The sequence below is a fragment of the Thamnophis sirtalis genome, unplaced genomic scaffold, assembly GCF_051295495.1.
Source record: "Thamnophis sirtalis isolate CommonGarterSnake01/CBP01778 unplaced genomic scaffold, rThaSir2_p1.2 scaffold_14, whole genome shotgun sequence".
Classification (NCBI taxonomy): Eukaryota; Metazoa; Chordata; class Lepidosauria; order Squamata; family Natricidae; genus Thamnophis; species Thamnophis sirtalis.
In genome coordinates, this window is record NW_028261394.1 from 39404434 (window position 1) to 39425999 (window position 21566).

General features: G+C 41.3%; 1 protein-coding gene across 3 annotated transcripts in view; it reads right to left on the reverse strand.

Moving 5' to 3' along the window:
- ZNF536 (zinc finger protein 536) overlaps window positions 1-21566 on the reverse strand; it is a 328547-nt gene that overhangs the window by 253259 nt on the left and 53722 nt on the right. For all 3 annotated transcript variants that reach the window (XM_087729574.1, XM_087729576.1, XM_087729575.1), the window contains exon 3: window positions 501-2672. In XM_087729574.1, the coding sequence (XP_087585700.1) occupies window positions 501-2670 (2170 nt within the window). In that variant the 5' untranslated portion in view covers window positions 2671-2672. The remainder of the gene's footprint in view (window positions 1-500; window positions 2673-21566) is intronic.

The window sequence follows — 21566 nt, forward strand, 5'->3', positions numbered from 1 at the left end:
AATGATTGGGGAAGACAAAAATCATCAATGGGAAATTGATTCCTTTCTAATGAATCCTTCCCATGACTCTCAATCTCTGTTAAATCAGAACTTGGGGCTCCCAGCCTTAAGTGTACCCCACATTTGACCATATAAATAAACTGTATCTCATGGTAAAAGGATTTATCAAACAGAAACGGCTGGTGAGGCTAGAGGATGAGAAATTACTCTGTACAGCCAGATAGATTTGCTTTGGTCCAAATTAGTACAGTAAGATGAAAGCAATATAATATAGAAAGTCCTCAGCTTATGGGCATAAATGAATCCAGAATTACAGTCATTGTAGGTTGCTCTGGTCATTAAGTGGGTCACTGCAATGCCACATGTGATTTTATAACTTTTTTGCAGCAGTTGGTAAGCGAATCACTATGGTCGCTAAGCGAACATGGTGGTTACTGTCTGCAACGGGTGCAATTTGGGAGCCCTTCAAAGAGGAGGCACAACGCGGAAAGCGGACGTACCTGAGGAAGAAGGTGAAGATGGATGGGGACTGTCTTCCTGAGCACTTCCTGTCTGCGAGAGGCCTCCGCCCATCCCGCTTTCCTCAGTGATGTTGGAGGAGCCGGGCGTGGTTGATCGGCTGACGGACTGGGATTCCTGATCGCTTCCAGACCCACGGCGCTCATCGATGCTCCCCTGGAGGATCTCCTCTTCCGCCTTCCTGTCCCTCTTGTGGACTCTGGAGTGAACCACCACTTGGTGGTAGGTTCTGAAGACTCTCCCGCAGTCGGGACACTCGGTGGGCTTCTCCTTGGTACCGCCGTGACTCTGCATGTTGTAGTCGAGCCCCGGATTCATACCGTGAGGCAGGAAATCCCTGCTCCCTTCCAAAGGGTCCAGTTTGTTTGACAAGTCTCTCTGATTGCCCATTTTAGTGCTGTGAACCAAATCAGCAGGCATTTTCTGCTTGGAACCATCTGCTCCTACTAACACGTACTCCCGCTTCTCCTTATCAAACAGAACTCCGGCGTTTGCCAAGGGGTCTTCGTGGCTCCGCTGAATCTGGTGCTCTTTCGTCAAGAAGCCATGTTCCACGGCCATTCCCCTCGCCATGAGCTGCCAAGCTTGGTAGCTGTTCACAGGGTCCATCTCAGCAGCTTTGGCGGCAGCCTGCAGCCTCTCTATGCAGCTCGATTTGAGTGGAGGCACAAGGTTAAGACAACCCAATAAGGAATGCTTGTCCCCTTCAGCAAGACTGTGTCCGAGGCTAGCAATAGGAGACAGGAGCTTGCCCAGGACTTCACGTTCTTTCATGGGCAAATCCCCTTTACTGTAAGCCGGGTTCTGCTCGCCGAGGCCAGCTTTGTCTGGGGGCAGGAAACCACTCTGCAGACAGGACAAGTATCTGGAGTACAGGTTGGCGTGAGCTTCCTGGGACATGCTCCCCACAGGCATGGGGACCTCTGCGTCACTGGGGGGTTTGTTCTTCACCGACAACTTATTCAGGTGGACTTTCATGTGGTTCTTGAGGAACCACGGCTCCTTGAAGCGCCTCCCGCAGATTTGGCAACAGTGCTCAAAGGAGTCCTTGTGCTTCCTCATGTGGCCCTTCAGGAACCAGGCTTGGCTGAAGACCTGGCCGCACACTTCGCACCGGAACTCATTGGCCGCTTGCTCCCCGTTTCCATTGGAACCCTGGCCCTGAGCGGACTCGGCGGTGATGTGAGCTTTCTCCACGTGGCTGATCAGCTCCTCCTCCTGGGATGCCGCAAAGTCGCACAAAGTACACTTGTAAGGCTTGTGGAGGATGCGGATGTGGCGGTCCAGCTCCTCCCGTTTCTTGAACTTCCCTTTGCAAAAAGTACATCTAAAGCCAGCAGCCGTGGCGACCACTTCTTCCTGGAGGCTGGCAGGTTTCGGAGAGGGAACCGGGTTAGACATATCAGGAGTGTTGTGGTTTGTGGACATGGGTATGTTGCAATTAGCCAGAGGGACAGGCTGAGTGTGAGGGTGGACTTTGACATCAGGCCTGGGTTGCAGAAGGCTGCTTTTCATCTGCTTGTCCCTCAGGATGGCCCGTTCTTCCAACTCGTGCAAGAGCCGGTTCTCTTCTCGGACCCGCCCACGGCCTTTGCCCAGGTTTCCAAGCTTGTGAGTACGCAGGTGTATCTTCAAGTTTCCCTTCTGAGCTGCTCTGTGGTCACAATAGGGGCACTTAAATGGTTTCTCCCCAGTATGGGTGCGCATGTGTAGCGACAGGATGCTGTTAAAACGAAAGCGCTTCCCGCACAGGGGACATGGGTATTTCCTGTTCTTCCTAGCGTCGTCCTCTATGTCACTCATCTGAGACATGATGCCTAGGTTCTGTCCATTTAAGAACTGCTGTAGATCTACCCTCCCGTTTAAACTGGTATCAACTTCTCGGTTGAGTTGATTGGCCAAGAGGGCCATCTGACTGCTAATAGGCTGGTTGGCTAAGGAGATGTGGCTCTTGTCTTCTAGAAGTGCCACCGCCTTTTCCTCAGGGCTCTGTCTGGTCTGAAGCTCAGGAAAGGCATGGGTGAGCTGGGAAGTGATCTGGTGCAACTTCTGACTCATTGAATACCGGCCATTGAGCAAGGAGCTGTTGAGGTGGGCCTCGGATTCTGGTCCCGCTGAAGAAACACCAAGGCACAAACTAGCTTCCTCCATTCCTGGAAAAAAAAAAAGAAGGGGAAATTTAGATTTTCAAGTAGAGCATTTTCATCAGCGGATCTACGAAAGCACAAAAACTACATGCAACGTTCCTGTTGTCAATACTCAATAAATGTATATTAAATGTCAAGTGCATGGTGTGCCATTGTGATTGTTTTGTCTTAATTATACGAGGCCTTCATCACCCTGCAAACTTTTTTTTGATTGCTTCGATTAATTAGGCTTTTTAAATGAGCACGTTGCCCTTCATAGAGTTATACCCAAACCAAGTTATAACTATTAGCCAGCACGGGTTTGTTAAAAAAAAAAAGATCATGCCAAACCAATCTTATTTCATTCTTTGACAAAGTGACTAAATTAATAGACCAGCGAAATACTATAGACATAATATATTTAGATTTCAGCAAGGCATTTGACAAAGTAGACCACAACCTACTTCTTCTTCTACTACTACTACTTCTGGTAAACTTGAAAAGTGTGAGATAGATAGCATCACCACCAGATGGATTTGTAACTGATTGACAAAGTGTACTCAATGTGTAACTCTTAATGATACTCCTGTCAGGCCTGCATTTATATTCCTTTTAGAATTTTGGCCTGCCACACTTTCTCTTATTTCATTATGCTGTTTCTTTAAGTATAGTCAATGGGAGGGGGGATTAGAAGGAGTAGGATTTTGGAATGCATTGTTTTTCATTCTTTGCTAGAAGTCAAGGTCATCCTTTGTCTCCATACCAGTACACCTGACCGGAAGAAGCTGGGCATGGATGCCAGCGTGGAAGAAGGAGATTGGACCATGTGATGGACTGTGGGTGTGGGGACAAGACCATGAACTTTTAACTGGGTGGGATTCTGATGTAACTTCCAGAGTTGGGATCCCCACAGCTATGTGCCAACATGCCTGCTTTATTAAATTGGAACCTTAAGCATAGTTTTGCCTTCGGTTCTGATTTGATTCTACATGGTATTTGGAATGCTGACAGCTACATCTACAGGGCGGGGCATAACCTTTTCCTAGGGGGTCACAGCAACACTTGTAATAACAACACAAATAATTCATACACCATTCGAAAGCCCATCAAAAACTGAGTTTATTGACACGATTTAATAGTCAGTATGACCACCATTAGCCCTTCGAACAGCATTCAAACGAGGTGGATAAGAACACAACAAATCTTCAAACAGTTCCGTTCGATTTTCCAGATTTTTCAACACAGTTTCCAAATTCATTCTCAAAGTTTCAACCGAAACAAATTTAACATTTAATAGCTCATTCAATTCAGTTTTTTATGGGCTTTAAAATGAGGTGTCGTGGAAGTTGTAAACTGCTGTCGATCTTGCTGTGACCCCCTAGGAAAAGGTTATGCCCCGCCCTGGAAAATCTGGAAAATCGAACGGAACTGTTTGAAGATTTGTTGTGTTCTTATCCACCTCGTTTGAATGCTGTTCGAAGGGCTAATGGTGGTCATACTGACTATTAAATCGTGTCAATAAACTCAGTTTTTGATGGGCTTTCGAATGGTGTATGAATTATTTGTGTTGTTATTACAAGTGTTGCTGTGACCCCCTAGGAAAAGGTTATGCCCCGCCCTGTACATCGAGGCAAGTAAGCAGGAGAGTACCACAAGGTTCCGTCTTAGGCTAAACACTTTTCAATATCTTCATAAATGACTAAGGTGAAGGAATAGAAAGGGAACTCGTCCAATTTGCAGATGAGAGGAGTCGAGTTCAAGATCCACAAAGATCTTGACAGACTTGAACAATGGGCCCTATCCAACAAACTGAAATTCTATGTGGAGAAAAGCAAGATTTTACACCTGGGCAGAAAAACCAAAGGTGCAAGTACAGGTGAAACTTGGCTCAAATGCAGTAACTGTGAGAGGGACCTCGGAGTCCTAGTGGACGATCACTTAAACATGAGTCAGCAGGGCGCAGCCACCGCCAAAAAAAGCTAATACAATGCTTGGTTGTATAAACAGAGGCATGGCATCAAAAACACGTGAAGTATTAATACTACTTTATAAAGCCTTAATAAGACCACACCTAGAATACAGCATCCAGTTTTGGGAGCCGAGGTGGCGCAGTGGTTAAATGCAGCACTGCAGGCTACTGCTAGATCAGCAGTTCAGCGGTTCAAATCTCACCGGCTCAGGGTTGACTCAGCCTTCCATCCTTCCGAGGTGGGTAAAATGAGGACCCAGATTGTTGGGGGCAATATGCTGACTCTCTGTAAACCGCTTAGAGAGGGCTGAAAGCCCTATGAAGCGGTATATAAGTCTACTGCTATTGCTATTGCTATTGGTCACCACATTACAAAAAAGATGTTGAGACTTTGGAAAAAGTGCAAAGAAGAGCAACTAAGATGATTACAGGCCTGGAGACTAAAATGTATGAAGAACGGTGCAGGATTTGGGTTTGGCTAGTCCGGGGGTAGTCAACCTTTTTATACCCACCGTCCACTTTTGTATTTCTGGTAGTATTAAAATTTTCTAACCGCCCACCAGTTCCACTGTAATGGTGATTTATAAAGTAGGGAAGTAACTTTACTTTATAAAATTTATAAAGCAGAGTTACAGTAAACCCCTACCATGAAAGCTGGAATGCCCACGAGTGGGCGGTAGGGACCAGGTTGACTACCACTGGGCTAGTCAAGAGAAAAAAAGGAGTGTGGGGGGGAGACATGACAGCAGGATTCCAGTATCTGAGAGGCTGCCACAAGGAAAAAGGGGTCAATTTCCAAAGCACCAAAGGGCAGGGCAAGAAACAATGGATAGAAATTAACCAAGGAGAGAAGCAATCTGGAATTAAGGAGAAACTCCCTAACAGTGAGGACAATTAACCAGTGGAACAGCTTGCCTCCAGAAGTTTTGGGTGCTTCATCCCTGGAGGTTTTGAAGAAGAGACTGGACAGTCTCTTGTCTGAAATGGTATAGGGTAGAGGCTGGAGTAGAAGACCTCTAAGGTCCCTTCCAGCTCTGTTCTGATTGATTGATTGATTACATATCTAGTCACATTAAGCTTTCAACATCCCCAGGTTCCTACTAGGGATGCCACACCTGTTTACATTTGCTGATCCATACAAACGAGATGGGCGAAGCCTATTGCTCGCTGCCCCTTTTAAAGAAACAAAAATAGAAATCCATTTATAAAACTTTCAGTCCCATTAAGCATATTCAATAAATTCTACATTCTCCAATGAGAAATATGGTTTTATGATTTGATTGGTGTTATGGGGGGGCTGGGTGTAGAGATGGCATGATATTTACTGGTACACAATAAAACAAGATAATGTTTGGGGAAAAAATAAAGTAAAGGACAAGCTTTCGAACAATAAAAAGGATTTTGCTTTAGTCAACAAAAAGTGCGGTAATATCTCATTAAGCTGATTAGTATGCGACTTAGAAACAGTACTAGGTGCTGTAACACATGATTATAATCATAAAAATCCTTCAGTGTTTGCAAGTAAGCATTAACGAGGTATATTAAATTTTAAGGAGACTGCGACTAGCAGCTTCGCAAGCCTCTGAGATTAAGATTTAACCCTTCTGTTCTAAAGCAATTGTTCCTCCGTCATTTAAACAGGGCATCCATCTAAAGAGACCATCAATTATCTTCTTTACTTGTCGAGTGAATTCATTCAATATTTAGGCAAAACCTGCTTGGGTTTTAGCTCCATTGCTCCATTCCTTTTGCAACTGGGCAAAAGGAAGAGACGAAAGGACCCTGATTATTTTAAAAGAGCTCTCTTCGAAGACTCGATAAAAGCCAATTAAAAGCCAGAGAAGGTGTCACAGAAAGCTTCAACAAGTTTAAGAATTTTTAATAACTTTCTCAATATACTGTAATGAGTATAAATGGTACCTACAAAGTTGGCACTGCAGAAAATTAGAACTCCAAGCTGTTTGTTAAACAGCAGCACGCAGTCCCGGTCAGCATAATTGTCCCTAGTAATAATTATCCTTCCTTCCTATATATTCTGAGAAGGCAAAAAGGCATTCACAAAAACTCAGTTGCTAGTGTTGCTTCTAATATGCTCTCAGAAAAGGATGGGAAGCGATCAAGTGAAACATATGGAGGGTTGACCCTTCAGTCCTTCACACTATAAAAATGCCAACATTCCTCCAGGATGAATAGAGCACTTAATCCTTTGCAAATGGTTCAGGTGTTCAACCCGTTCATAGAGACTGACGAACAGATTCCATTTTAGTACAGAACAGAAGTTATGAACCAAAGGTTCATAACCTTTGCCCTAAGTGTCAGTAATCAAGAATCAAGATCACGAGAAGATGGAATCAAGATCCTGTAAAGCATTAGTACCATTTTTATAAAGTAAGACCACACGTGGAATACTGCATCCAGTTTTGGTCACCACTATATATATATATAAAGGTTGAGATTCCGGAAAGAGTGCAGAGAAGAGCAACAAAGATGATTAGGGGGCTGGAAGCTAAAATATATGAAGAATGGTTGCAGGAACTGTGCATGGCTAATCTAGTGAAGAGAAGGAATAGGGACCACTTTGGTGGGAAAGTAACATCGCTCCATGTGCCTTCAGTGTTTAACCATGCTGGCCACATGACCATGGAGACATCTTTGGACAACACTGGCTATTTGGCTTTGAAACAGAGATGAGCACTGCCCCCTAGAGTCGGGAACAACTAGCCTGCAAGTATGGGGGAACCTTTACTTTTACTGTGTCTTAAGCAGCAGTCTCCGATCAATGAACAATGCAACTTCAAATAATTTTTTTTGAAGCTGGTTAGCTTAAACTAATCGTAATTAATCTGTCCAACAGAGGAAACTGGTCAACCAATAGTAGAGGCAAAATTTTCTAAATTCCTTGCCCAGGCACAGGAAGGGTGGGTGATCGATGCTATCCTAAAGCTCTCTTTGTCTCATTTGTGTTATAATAAACCACGAAATTTAAATTTAGACTTCAACTCCCTTTTTTTCCAGCCACTGTAGATTTTTTTAGGAATGTCATCTCAGACAGCTTGGGAAAATGGGTTTATTGTGACATCCAAATATAAGCAATTATGCTTGAAAATAATTCCATTAAAATACTGTTAAAATATACTACTTGTGAATCCATTCCATTTTATTAGAAATCTGCTAAAACTGACCAATGTTGTTTTTACAGAATTTATTTTTTAAGTGGGGACTAAGATATATATAGATAGATATTTAAAATCCCCATTGCCAGGGAGGAATGGGGGAAAAAAATTTCCCACCGTAATGTCTGCTTGTTTAGAATCCAGCAGCTCTAATGCCTCATTACAAGCTATTGTTAAGATTTGGGGAAGAAAGGTTTATAAAAGGTCTGTAATTTAAACATTCTTAAAATAATTAAATTTCAGGCTACTCTATTTCCAAGTAAATTTACTGGACTTTCTTCTCAAGAAAAGGTTTTTAAAAAATGCAGGCTGGGTGTGTAAAAGATTTGAGCTATAAAACTGGCTACATGTAAAATATCAGTGCCATAGACTTATCGTTTATTCTGTTACATTTCCCAATATTTCATAGGTAGAAGCAGTATGAAAGAGCCTCTGAACCTTTGAATCCCATTTCAAATCACAGAAGACGTTCCTCTGAAGGTTTTACATATATATATTTTGGTCAATCTGAAACCAGTTAATTACAGAAATTTGGGTGAGAAAGAATTATTTGCCCTGGAATGGGTTATTCATGTACCATCTGAAATATATATCTCAAGAAATGAAATAGCAGCCTGAATTTAGACTTCCCTACATGCATTCTCCAAAGCACCTGAGAGTAAGACAAGAAGCAATGGGTGGAAACTAATCAAGGAGAGAAGCAACTTAGAACTAAGGAGAAATTACCTGACAGAACGATTAATCAGTGGAACAACTTGCCTCCAGAAGTTGTGAATGCTCTAACACTGGACATTTTTAAGAAAAGATTGGACAGCCATTTGTCCAAAATGGTATGTGGTTTCCTGCCGGAATAGGGGGTTGGACTAGAAGACCTTCAACATCCCTTCCAACTCTGTTATTCTGTTATTTCTATTAAGAAATACAGGGCATCAGATTTTTGAACCTATTCAGGGTCATTAAGCAGCTGTAAACATTATTACAAAAATAAACCAGAGATTTCATGCTTACATTTTAGCCCAGAGCTGGGTGTGCTGAGCTAGTGTTTTGTTTTTTATTTTTAAGGGGGAAAAACTCTAACCATCAACGCTGGCGACATTTAGACATCCAAACATAATATATCAGAAATATTATCACACTGGGCAGGATGCTGGGTGGTTTATCTGCCTGATTATTAATAAATAAAATGTGTGGCAGTATGGCTGCCTTGTTTTTCATTAATACATGTATAGATAAAGCAAAAAATGTATGGCATAGTGGAAAGAGTTAAAATTTGGCTGATTTAGAATTTTAAAAAAGGGTCTGTTTATCTTTAATGGCTTATTCCAGCCAATAGCTAGTGCCCAGCTGATTTGGTATCATATTTTTATATGTTCATTTCAAAAGCTGCCTTTCTCTGAAATTCTTAAACCAATCCTTATTTGAACCTCAGATGAGAAGTTAAAGTTGGGTGTTGCTGCATAAGTTTTGATCTTCCAGCATTGCTACAAGTACGAATAAATAGCAAACAGGTCATATTCTTTAATAATGATGGTAATATTAATTAATGATTAGGATAATGACAGAGATGGATATAACTAAATCAGAAAGATACCTAAAGCCATTGTTATAATGTAGCATCTGGGCCAAGGGATTTCAAGATGTAAGAGTGGAATCAAGTTATTGAGACCAACATTAAACTTTCCAAAAAGTTACCTGAGCTAATCAACAATTAGCTAACGGCTGACAAAACTCAGCATTATAAAGTTATCCCTTAATTTTGTGTAACAAAATGGTTCATTTCCATGGTATCTCACATACAAATTTACCATATTCTCCAGCACTGCATATTGTAGGTGATAGTCAGCCATCTATACAGTAGGGTGTCAAGTAATCATACTTGAAAATTAAAAGAAAAATATTTGAAAAGCTGACAACATGCTTAGCTATTCAGCATCTCATAAGAATATCTCAATTATCAACAACATGCCACTGCATACATAGTTGAAAGCAAGCAAGTGCCAGAAAAGTTTAGGCCATCAGAAGAAAAAAAACATTACTCTTGAACAGCAAACTCATCTTAAGGTGGTTGTTATTTTTTAAAACCCCTTGATCAGTGAAAAATGCTAATCACAGTTGTGATTGCAATAGCATCACCAAAATCTAACTTAGGAGTGATTTGAAGCAATCATTGAATTAAAGTTGGAATTAGCACACAATCAGTGTTCAAACAATAATATGATTGTCTTTTACTTTTTCTGTAATAGCTTTATTAAGTTTATCAAAAGATAAAATAGAAAGGAAGTGAAAGTAGTAGAAAACTGGGGGAGGAAAAAGGGAAGAAAAAGAAGTGTAAGGGAAAGGGGGGGGAGTAATGAAAAATGTTGACTTCCAACTCTTTTTGCAGTATATTAAGAAAGTAACATTCCTCTCAACTTTTACATACTAACACATACAGCCATTTCTATAACCACAAACTTATCTAATCAGCAAAACTCAAGGTTAACTTCTGAGTAACTCAGAATGTTGAAGTCCACCATCTATTCCTAGGAAAACCATTTGCTTTAATTGAAAATAGTTGATTTTGTGGAATGATGTGTCTCTCATACAGTTAATCCCACTCATTAAACAATGTGATATTGGTGAATCCTAGAGCTGTGCCTTCTCTGTGGTGGCACCTAGCCTATGGGCAGAATCCTTCCTTCTGTCCTATGGACAGAATCCTTCCACAAATTAGGATGGTTCCACCTTGGTAATCTTTCTTAAGACATTGAAGACATTCTAACACTGAAGATGTTCCCTAGTTGGGTAAAGAAACATCTGCAAGAAAACCACCAAACTCAGAGAGCACCAAGGCCCCCACTGTTCAACCCTGATCTACAAGCATTATCTTCTACTGTTGCGTATAATGTAAAATTCACAAATGCAACAAAGATCAGAGACTGGTTGGATAGTGAAACCTATGAGATTTTGTCTGCATTGTTATCTCTCAGGAACATCAGTTCTGATATAAACCATCAAATAGGTACGCAAACATTCCTAAACTGCAAGCATACAGTCAGATCAGGTGAGTTGGATTGTTGCCAGTTTGCCAGTTCAACAAAATAACATTTTGGCTCTTTCATCTCCTCGGGGTCTTAGTTCCCTTGCTCCTACTACTGCTTAGGTCAAACGCTTGTACCTGGTGTTGAGAATTTTGGCATTTGTCCCATAACAAAAAGAGCGGAACTTGCAAAGTCCATAAATTCCCTTTGACCTCAACTGTTGAAACATCTGTTGGGTTGAGTCACAAGCTGCTTGTTGGCCAAGTTTGACAGCAACAATGCCTGTTGTGGATTATCTCTCTCGGTAGTAGGTGTCGGTGGAATAAATAGCTGTGTTTCAAAGGACAAAGCAATGTTTTTATAAACAACTCTGAAGGTGATACTCTACAACATGCTGAGGAAAGAAACCGATGGTAAAAAGAAAGGTGGCATATCTAATTTGAGATCCTTATAGGTATGTGATAATGATGCAGGCTAAATCTTAATAAAACATATGTTCTAAAGAAGTATATTTACTGTACATTGCATTCATAATTAGATAAAAAACTGTTTTTTTGAAGAACACTGCATATTTAAAAATAGAACTGAATGTTCAACAGTGGTTCTAGGACACTAGCAATTTCAGATGGGTATGTTGACTCCAGTCAACTGTCTGGATGAGTCCCTGCAGTTTCCTAGGCAGATTTTTTGGCCTTTCCTTCTTCCTACAGCTGAGAGGGAATGATTAGCCCAAGGTCACTTGTTCCTAAGACAAGACTAGAACTAACAATCTCCGAGTGTCTAGCCTGATGCATAACTACTATAGCAATAGCAATAGCACTAGACTTATATACAGTTTCACAGTGCTTTACAGCTCTCTCTAAGCAGTTTTAAAGAGTCAGCATATTGTCCCCAGTGAGTCCTCATTTTACTGACCTTGGATGGATGGAAGGCTGAGTCAACCTTGAGCCAGTGAGATTTGAACTGTTGAACTGCATGCAGCCGGCAGGCAGCAGAAATAGCCTGCAGTACTGCACTCTAACCACTACGCCACTGCGGCTCATCAAACTAACTCCCCCAGACTTAGCATCTGTCCAGGGCACTTTTGATGTAATATTCCAATTACCGTAGTGTTTTCTTTTAAAGAAGATGAGCAGAGGGCGTCAGTGGTGAGATTTATGTAAGATTCCCACCATTAGTTTACACCCGTTATTCCTCCTGAGCCCTCCCACCATTCAGTTCTCGTTATATTGGGGCAACTTATCCTGAACCTCTTAAACCAATTTGTTACCCTTGGCAGCAGAGGGCCTGTTTAACCCATTGCAAAGGTTGAAGTAAGATTTCATTGTAATGTGACAATTCTGCTTTGACCAGATCCTTCTGCCCATTGTTCCATTCTCGTGTATCTCCTTACACGTTCCTTAAGTTCTACATGTAGCATGTGACTTTAAAAAGACTGTGCATCCATGTCTTCCAAGAAAAGGACAAGGGATAGTATTGTGATGATCTTTTCCATACAATAGGACTGAGAGCAAATAAGTGAGATAAGCATGGACACAAAGATTAAAGCTTCTCTTCCCAGGGCCATCACCACTAATTCAAGTTGCAATTCTCTGCCGTGGCTTTATTTTTTATCAATTTAAGCCAGGAGGTCTGCTCGTGGATCTCCCACTTCACAACTGTTTTATTTGCCAGAAGATAAGCTGGCAAATGCAGAATGGCACATCTGTTTTGACCCTAAATGTGGGAGGGACATGTCTCTCTCTTTTCATTAGGAAGAAAGGATTCTCAGGAGGCCTTCAGTTTCAGCATGAGATCAAAGGACAAGCAGCTTTCCTTACCTCCAAAATCATTCTTCATTTGTACCTTCCTTGCAGATGCTCTGTAGTTGTGTATAAATATCCTTTTCAGAAATGAATTGGTTCAGAATTCTGAGGTTCAAACAGAAACCCCACTGAGGAAACAGAAGCTTTCAAAAGCAGAAATGGGAAAGGGATGTTTTTTCCAAGGGAGAAGGAGGAAAAAGAATATAGGCACAAACAGCTATTAAGAATGTGTCTATCTGTCCATCCATCCATCCATCCATCCATCTTCTAAGGAAAAAAAAACACCTTAGGCATCTATTTCATTCCTGCAAATTTCACCCAAGGGAGAAAGCTCATTGACAAGTCTTGACTATAAGTTTGCAAATAAAATAATAACTATATATACAACATGAAGGACTTGGGATAGGGAGATGTTCTTATTGGGTATTCAAGATACCTTTGCTAGATGAAAACTGTTTCATGTATAGCTGCCTTTTGCAATTGACTGATGGGGATTCTGTCAATGCCAAAGATGGTGAAGTGGTGCTCCAGATGTTTTGGGATTGTACCCAAGGCACCTATCCCTATTGTACTGCCTTTGCTTTCTTTTGTCACAGTCATTCTGCATGCAGGTATTTCTCTTCTATTCAGCTGTACTTCTATTCAGGCACTGCCTTATCCTTTATTCAGTCTTTTTGTCTTTCTTATTCATCGTTGTTAAATCTGGGCTGTTATGTGACAGGTTCTATTAAACATCTGTCTACATAGGTTCTTGAGAAAGATTTCACAAGCAGACAAAAATGCCAAATCCAGTCTAAATATCTGGCTAACTGTGCAACCAACTACAGTATAATTATAATAATTACATGCACCAATCTCTCCTGTTTCAAAATAGTGATGGCCCAAGCAAACTTTCTCCAATACTGTTAAACTACCACAGTAGTTATCAGTTAAGTATATTCAGGAAAACAAAACTTCAATTCTAAGACATTATCCTGTTAAGCTTTCATATGGCAAAAAAAGTGATGTAGCCTTGCTAGCAAAATATTTACACTCTCCAGGGATGAACTACGTCCTATGCTGTGAAACTACACCCTATTTCTAAAACTCTGAGTCTGTACTCAAATTGCTTTTTAGGACAATGATGGAGACAGTAAATCAAAAGACCCATTCTGTAGGACCATCGAAACGAAGACAAAAATTCTTGCCTATTTGTCCAAAGTTATAACGTGGTTATTAAAAAAGAACAGGGGGAAAGGACAACTGGTGTGTATTTGTCATTCTAAAAACTTATAATGGACTATAGAAGGAATAGATCAGACATCCAGTCCTTGCTTATCAAGGGAGACCGAGTGGAGCAAGTGGCCAGTTTTAAGTTTCTGGGTGTTATCCTAAAAGAGGACCTGACCTGGAGCAACTCACATTGCAGCCCTGGTCAAAAGGGCCCAGCAGAGATGATACGACCTGAGACTTCTCAGGAAACAACAACTGAAGGAAAAACTGCTGATGACCTTCTACCGCTGCACCATAGAGAATATTTTAACTTACTGTATCTATGTATGGTTTGCCAATTGCACTGTGGCAGATAGGACAGCACTTCAGAGGGTTAATGCCATTGCCCAGAGGATCATTGGTTGCTCTCTCCCCTCTTTGGAAGAGCTTTAGAGCTCCCACCACCTTAAGAAAGTTCAAAACCTTCTTAAAGATCCATCTCATCCTGGGAACCCCTTTTATTTTTGAACTATTACCATCTGGCAGCCAGTACAGGACAATAAAAACCAGGACAAATAAGCTGAAAATCAGCTTCTATCCCAGGGCAGTAACTATATTGAATACTACGGTATAGTGCAATATTAATGCAATATCGGGTTTTCAATTTCAATTGCATAGCACGTGAAGGATGTGTGTTTGTGTTTTTATTTTTTATAGTTACCGTATTTTTCAGAGTGTGAGATGCACCGGAGTATAAGACGCACCAAGATTTTGAAGAAGCAAATTAAAAGAAAAGGGTTTGCACTCTGCAGAACTCTCAAAAATGGCCCGTTTTTCGCAAAAGCGGGTCCATTATTTTCCAAACAAGGGCATGAATAGCCTTTAGGAGGCTTGTAGAGTGCTCCTTGGGGGGGGGGCAAAATTGAACAAAAAAACAGACTGTTTTCGCTCATTTTTGCCCTACTGCCCTCCCCAGCTCCCAGGAGCACTCTGGAAGCCTCTTAAAGGCTAGGCAGGGCCATTTTAGTGAAGGGGGCAGGGTTTCGGGAGGCAAAAAATGCTGTATTCAGTGTATAAGACACACTCAGATTTTCAGACTTTTTTTTGAGGGAAAAGGGTGCGTCTTATACTCCAAAAAATACGGTATAATGTACACCAAAGACAGCATTTCATTTCATTGTACGATGAAAATAAAGTAAACTAAACTAAACTGTTCCAAAGCAAGACATGAACTGTTAGGAGGCTTAACATCTAATTTATATTTTTGTTGTTACAAAAAAAGGCTTAGCAAACAGTCATTCAGAGGAATATTTATCAAGACGAACCTTATCTCGCTTGGCGAGTTGCCAGATAACTAATTTCCAAATGCAGAGCAAGGCAAAACTTGGCACAGAGTCTCTTATAGTCACAAACAGAACTTTCCACTTTTGAAATGACCCAAGGAAAGAATTGTTTCTTGCAAAAGCCCCCTCCCCATTTGCTCCTCTTTTGTTCCTATGGGAGGGGCCAATCACCTCCAAGGTGTGGCTTTTCTCCTAAGTCAACCCTGTTTTCTTAGTTGTTCTTGTCTTCTGGCAGCTCTGCGCATGTGTACACTGGGAACAGGCTCCAGCTGTTCCTCTGCCTCACTGCTGTCTAACTGCCTCTCTGCCTCTGACCCAGAGCTTTCCTCAGCCACCAGGACTGGCCCATGTTCCTCCCCAACCATGTTCCTCCTCACTGTCTGACTCTGCTGCCAACTCCGCTGGTTGCCAGTGGGCCACAACACTATCAAAGGCCAGTTCAACATACAGAGATACGCTGTAGTGAGAAGAAGCTAGGGCAAATGAGGTCAGAACCCAGAAGAAAAACCTTACAAGTGTTTGTAAGCTCTTTTACTTGTACTGTTTGTCTGTTTATGACTAAGTCAGAAAATGTTTACAATATCTTTTTTATATATTGTTTGCATGCATAGTCCATGCTTTGTATGCCAAAGCCCCAATACCAAGCCAACTAATCTGCAAAGGGGATAGGAGAAGAATGCCAAAGAGACTTTCTCAACAAACATAGATAATCTTGAACTAGTGAGCAACTGTTCTGAATTGACCTTAAGACAACCTCCTTGATTCCCACATATATATTTTTCTTCTTCTTTCCGTAAAAAAAAGAGAAATTGCCTAACCAACTTGAGGAATAGTGAAAAGGGCCTAGGTGGTTCTGAAGAATCCTGGTCCAAAGATGTGATATGAATATGAGTCCTTCAGTTACTCAAAATGATCTCCATATTTGAGTAACTGAAGGATTCATATTGATATCACACTCACACCAACATTGGCAGGGCAAGCTGTTAATATATAAAAAGAGAACAAATCCCACTCCTTTCTAGCACTGATGGCGTTATCTAATTTGGTAATGAGATGTCTGCAAGAAAACAACCAAGCTCCGGGAGTACTAAGAATCCTCCTCCTGCTCCACCTCTCCTCCTCCTCCTCCTCCTCCTCCTCCTCCTCCTCCTCCTCCTCCTCCTCCTCCTCCTCCTCCTCCTCCTCCTCCTCCTCCTCCTCCTCCTCCTCTTCCCCACAAACCCTACTCCATTCTAGCACTGATTATGTTACCTGGTTTAGTAATGAAACATCTGCAAGAAAACAGCCAAGATTAGAGAATACCAAAGACCCCACATTTCAACCTGAAATGCAAATATTCTATTCCATCAATATTCTCTTCCATCCAGCAGTTCAATGGGGGATGGACTTTATGGGTCAAGGCAGGAAATATCATCCAGATTCTGCAGGAACTTCAACTGCCTTTGGTAACATTGTTATGGGTAGGATTTCTTATACCATTGGATAATTCACTATCAAAGCCATGTCTGATCCCTCTAGATGTGTTTGGACTAAAACTCCCAGTGCCAGGCAGCATGGTTTTCTGCATTCCTAACATACAGAGCAGTGCATAACCCCCATTCCCCCCCCCCCATAGAACGACTCCAAGAAAAATAGATATGCTAATAAGTGGGAAGGAACAGGATGCTGCTTGCATTGTTTAGATCACAAGAGTTTACTATTCAAATACGGTGGCACTTTTCATCCAGGGTTAGGTACAAAGGAATGAACAAAAGTGCAAGCACAAAAGCCAGCCCCATTATCTACGAATCCTTCCTCCGTTTGCTTTGTGCAGTCATGTTGAAAACAGTTTCATTGCCTCCAAGACTGTTAAACACATATGGAAGTGCACCGAGCTATATTATCTTAAGCTATGTTGAAATGAATCTGTTCTGTGGAAGCCATCCATAGTTGCTATAGAACTCAAGATATTTTGACGGAGGGCTGAAAAAGTGCATTCAAGAAACATTTGGCGTGTCTCTGTTTCTTGTTCTGCCGTGCCAAATTATCGAAGAATTTTACAAGTCAGTGCTATCGGTGGCAGCTTCCCTTCCAGCTTTCTGCTAGGGAGAGCATAAAACGTACATTCTTCCACAACTTCAGCCCTTTGGCTTTTATTAATTTTTTTTTTCAAAGAATATGTCAGGCTCTCAAAGGGCCTCGTTGTACCCACACATTTTCGCAAAATGATGCAAAGGGACAAGTATCTAAAAATATTGGGCAACTTAAAATTACAGCGTGGAAGAATCAGACCTATTCATTTATAACCCCACCCCAGCCCCCAATTATGAAACGCCTGTATTGTCTGTCCCTCACCCAAGTACAAATTCTTTAACTGCGGTCACAGAAGCTATTCTTATAACACCAGTGGGCTTCGCATGTTATCCTTAAGTGGATTTATTTTTGGTACATTTTTAAAGGAAAAATGCTTTTATAAAACCTGTATTCCTGCGACTATGGTGATTACTATTACTATAACAATATTTCCTCGTACAACATAGTATAAATATTCTCTAATACTATTATATTTCCTCTTCGCTATGATTACACTATGCTCTATAGCAGGGGCGTCAAATTTGTGGCCCGTGGGTTTTTAGCAAACTTTCCAACTTTCACAGCCATCCATTGCAACTGGGAAAACCAGGGATCTCGTCTATATGCACTTTTGTTGGCAGGGTGATGTCTCTGCTTTTTAGTAGGCTGACTAGATTTGCCATAGCTTTCCTCCCCAGAAGCAACCCTTATGATTGTCAAGGCATCCCTGCAATCCCATGATTAAAATTTGGATGCTTGGCAACCAGCATCTATTTACAATGTTTGCCATGTCCCAAGTTCACATGATTGCCACTTGCAAGTTTTCCCAGGGTGAACCTTCCAACAAGCAAAGTCGCCTCATTCACTTAGCCTTGCCAAAAAAAAAAAATAGTTGTAAAATTAGATGTACCTCACATAATGACCCCGTCACTTAGCGACAAAAGTTCCAGTACCAGCAATGGTCATAAATTGAGGACCAGCTGTACACGGAACAGCAAACAGAAGACTAAAGGACATGGTGCTCTGTCAACAATGCGCACATACCTCTCAGTGGATATGAAGAATTGCATATAATTCTCACATGTAAAATGTATAGTGCAGATAGTAATTTCAGTTAATGTCTTCCCGACCCTCCTTGTCTACAAAACCATAGTTTTTTTAAAGGCTTCTATAAATTTTTTCAAGAGTTGCAGAACCCATAGCTCTTCAAATGTAATTGGACCATGCTTCCCTGCCATCTTCTCCCTATCAGTCAGAGTAGCTGAGGCTGTTATACATTAGACTAGAACCAGAGGTGGTATTCAGCCAGTTCTCCCCGGTTTGGGTGAACTGGTAGCAGCGGCTACGGAAGGCTCCACCCACCAGCCCCAATTTAATGTGCGAGCACTGCGCATGCGCAAATGAGGCACACTTCCATTTGTGAATCGGTAGGGAAGGGAAGTGAATCCCACCTCTGATTAGAATGGATGATATCGCAATGTAAACTGCAGGAACACATCAAGGTTGATGCTTTACCTAAGCTGTGGGAGCTTAATCCAAACTGTTTCCAAAGACAGAAAGAGAAAGAAAAATAAAGAGAACAAATAAAGGGAAAGAAAGGGAAAAGAGAGGGAAAGAGAGAAAGAGGGAAAGAGAGAAAGAGGAAAAGAGGGAAAGGAAAAGAGAGAAGTTGCACAAAATCAGGAAAACAAAAATCTGCATTCCTAAAATTGCTGTTTTGCAACATCATTTAATGAGTTTAGTAATAAAGGAAGCCATTGTATTATTAGATTTTTGGATTTCCTGGTCTGACAAAGAAAAAAACAATAACAGTCTGCTGCAAAAATTAAAGGATTTGGATTATTCCCCGAAACCCCAGATACACACAGATACTTTCCCCAAATGATCAGAGAAAAGTACTGTGTATCAAGGGTGTGCCTTCCCATCTCTTGAAAGGGTAAAATGAAATAGTTATCCAGACATTCTAAGCCTGCCATAGAAGAATTATGCTGTTACAGATTTCAAAAGGTTAGCTTCAATGAACCTGACATGAATCTAACCCAAAATAACCCATTCAAGAGAAAAGTAAGAAATAATTGCTGTTTTCTCTCTTTTTTTTTTCCTCAGCTATATTGCTATAATGATTTTGCATAACAGATTGAACAAAGTGCTGTTGTGACAGGTGGTAGAATTCAGCTAGTAAGCACAGAGACAGGGTTCAATTTAGTTTGTGAATCCTTTAATTGTTGTGCAGCTAATTAAAGAAGGTTCTTTACACTCGCAAGTGTTTACCGTTGCTAGTATGCATACATGAAAAATTAAATTGTGCCTTCAAGGGCTGAGAACTATAGAAAAATCATAGCTGATGCTGCAACATGCTTACCAGCTCAAAATAGCTGCTTTTTTCACAATTGGAATTTGTAAAACTTTTTGCTAAGCAAATATAGAGCTAATTAGAAGTGTTCGTTGGACCAATTAACATTTAAATAAATAAGCCATATTGCACATTTCACAGTCTTTATTTAATGATGCTTCTTCGCTCTTTGGAAAGATTCATTTAAGTACAAATAAGTTGTCATAAAGAACTGAAGGACAAAAATAGCAGCACAATGTTTCTAAGGGTGTTTGTTCCTTCTCTTCCACCTTTAACATCATCTATACCTGTTGATGGGAAAACACCAATATAGTTTTTTTCCCGCCTCTTTCATCTCCTCAAACTGCCTTCTATCTTCCTTAGAACGAAAACAGAGAAGAAGGAAGAGGGGGGGGGACCATATTTGATTATTTTAAAGTGCTGTGATAGCATTGTTTGTTCACTTGCAGTTTTCTTCTGTTATTTTTTTTTTCTTTTTAATCCTACTTTTATCTCGGAAGGCAACCGGTGGACGTAAAGGGAGCTTCTGAAAAGGGGGATGATGGGGGGAAAACGCTAAAGGCTGCCATGTTGAACATGTGTGAAAGAAAATAGCTAATTTGAAGTTCAACTGTGAACACTCCTGCAACTGATAAACAGCTTGATCCTCACCCCAGTCATTAAGCACAAACGTGCCAGGATGTTAGCTAAACTTCAGAGGAGCTAAGAAAAGTTACTGAGCCACAAAAAGTTTGCCCAGACTGTGAATTATTATTTTATTATTATATATTACATTTATAGGCCGCCCAATCCCGAAAGACTCCGGAGACGGCTTACAAAGAAGGGAGAAAATAAAAATAAAAAGCATAGTTTAAAATTCACAACACGCATTCATTCTAATCGGGGCTGGACCTTAACAGTAAGGTCAACAGCCCCAGGCCTGCCGGAACAGCCAGATTTTAACAGCTTTCATGAAGGCCATGAGAATGGGTAAGGTCCGGACCTCTGGGGATAGCTGATTCCAAAGGGTCGGAGCAGCCACAGAGAAGGCTCTCCTCCGGGGGCCCGCCAGCCGACACTGTCCGGCTGATGGCATCCGAAGGAGGCCCAATCTGTGGGATCTTATCGGCCGTTGGGAGGTATGTGGCAGTAGGCGGTCTCGCAGGTACGCTGGTCCTAAGCCATGTAGGGCTTTAAAGGTAATAACCAACACCTTGAATTGCATCCGGAAACCAATTGGTAACCAGTGCAGCTCGCGGAGGACAGGTGTAACATGGGTGTACCTCGGTATACCCAATATCGCTCGCGGGGCTGCATTCTGGACCAGCTGTAGTCTCCAAACGCTTTTCAAGGGTAGCCCCATGTAGAGCGCATTGCAATAATCCAGCCTTGAGGTGACAAGGGCGTGAGAATTGAAATCTAAGAAGAATGGTGTAGTATTGAGACTGGATTCAAGCAGAAGGTTAAAGCTGCTGGACTTCCATCAATCAAATAAAAATGTACAAAATACTGTTGTTGTTGTTTTTTTTCCAAATTCCAAAATACTTTTTGGGTGCTCCATTTCTGATAGTGATGGTGTCCTAGGAACAACATTCATAAATACTCATCTCCAAAAAAGGCTGTGAGATCGGTAAATATGATATGCGAACAAAGCTTACCCTTGACTCTGCCTGTAGAAAAATTGACAGGCATTAGCTAACGTTTCAGGGGCAGACTTTCAAAGAATGAATGGAATGCAAAACAAGACAGAAAGAAAAGACTCTTTCACAATTTGCTCTTAGGGTCTTGAGACAGAATAGAACAGAATAACAGACTTGGAAGGGACCTTGGAGGACATCTAGCCCAACCCCCTGGGTAAGCAGAAGAGCCTATAACATTTCAGACAAATCCAATCTCTTCTTAAAAACTTCCAGTGATGGTGCACCCACAACTTCTGAAGGGAAGCTGTTCCACTGGTTAATTGTTCTCATTGTCAGGACATTTCTCCTTAATTCCAGGCTGCTTCTCTCCTTGATTAGTTTCCATCCACTGCTTCC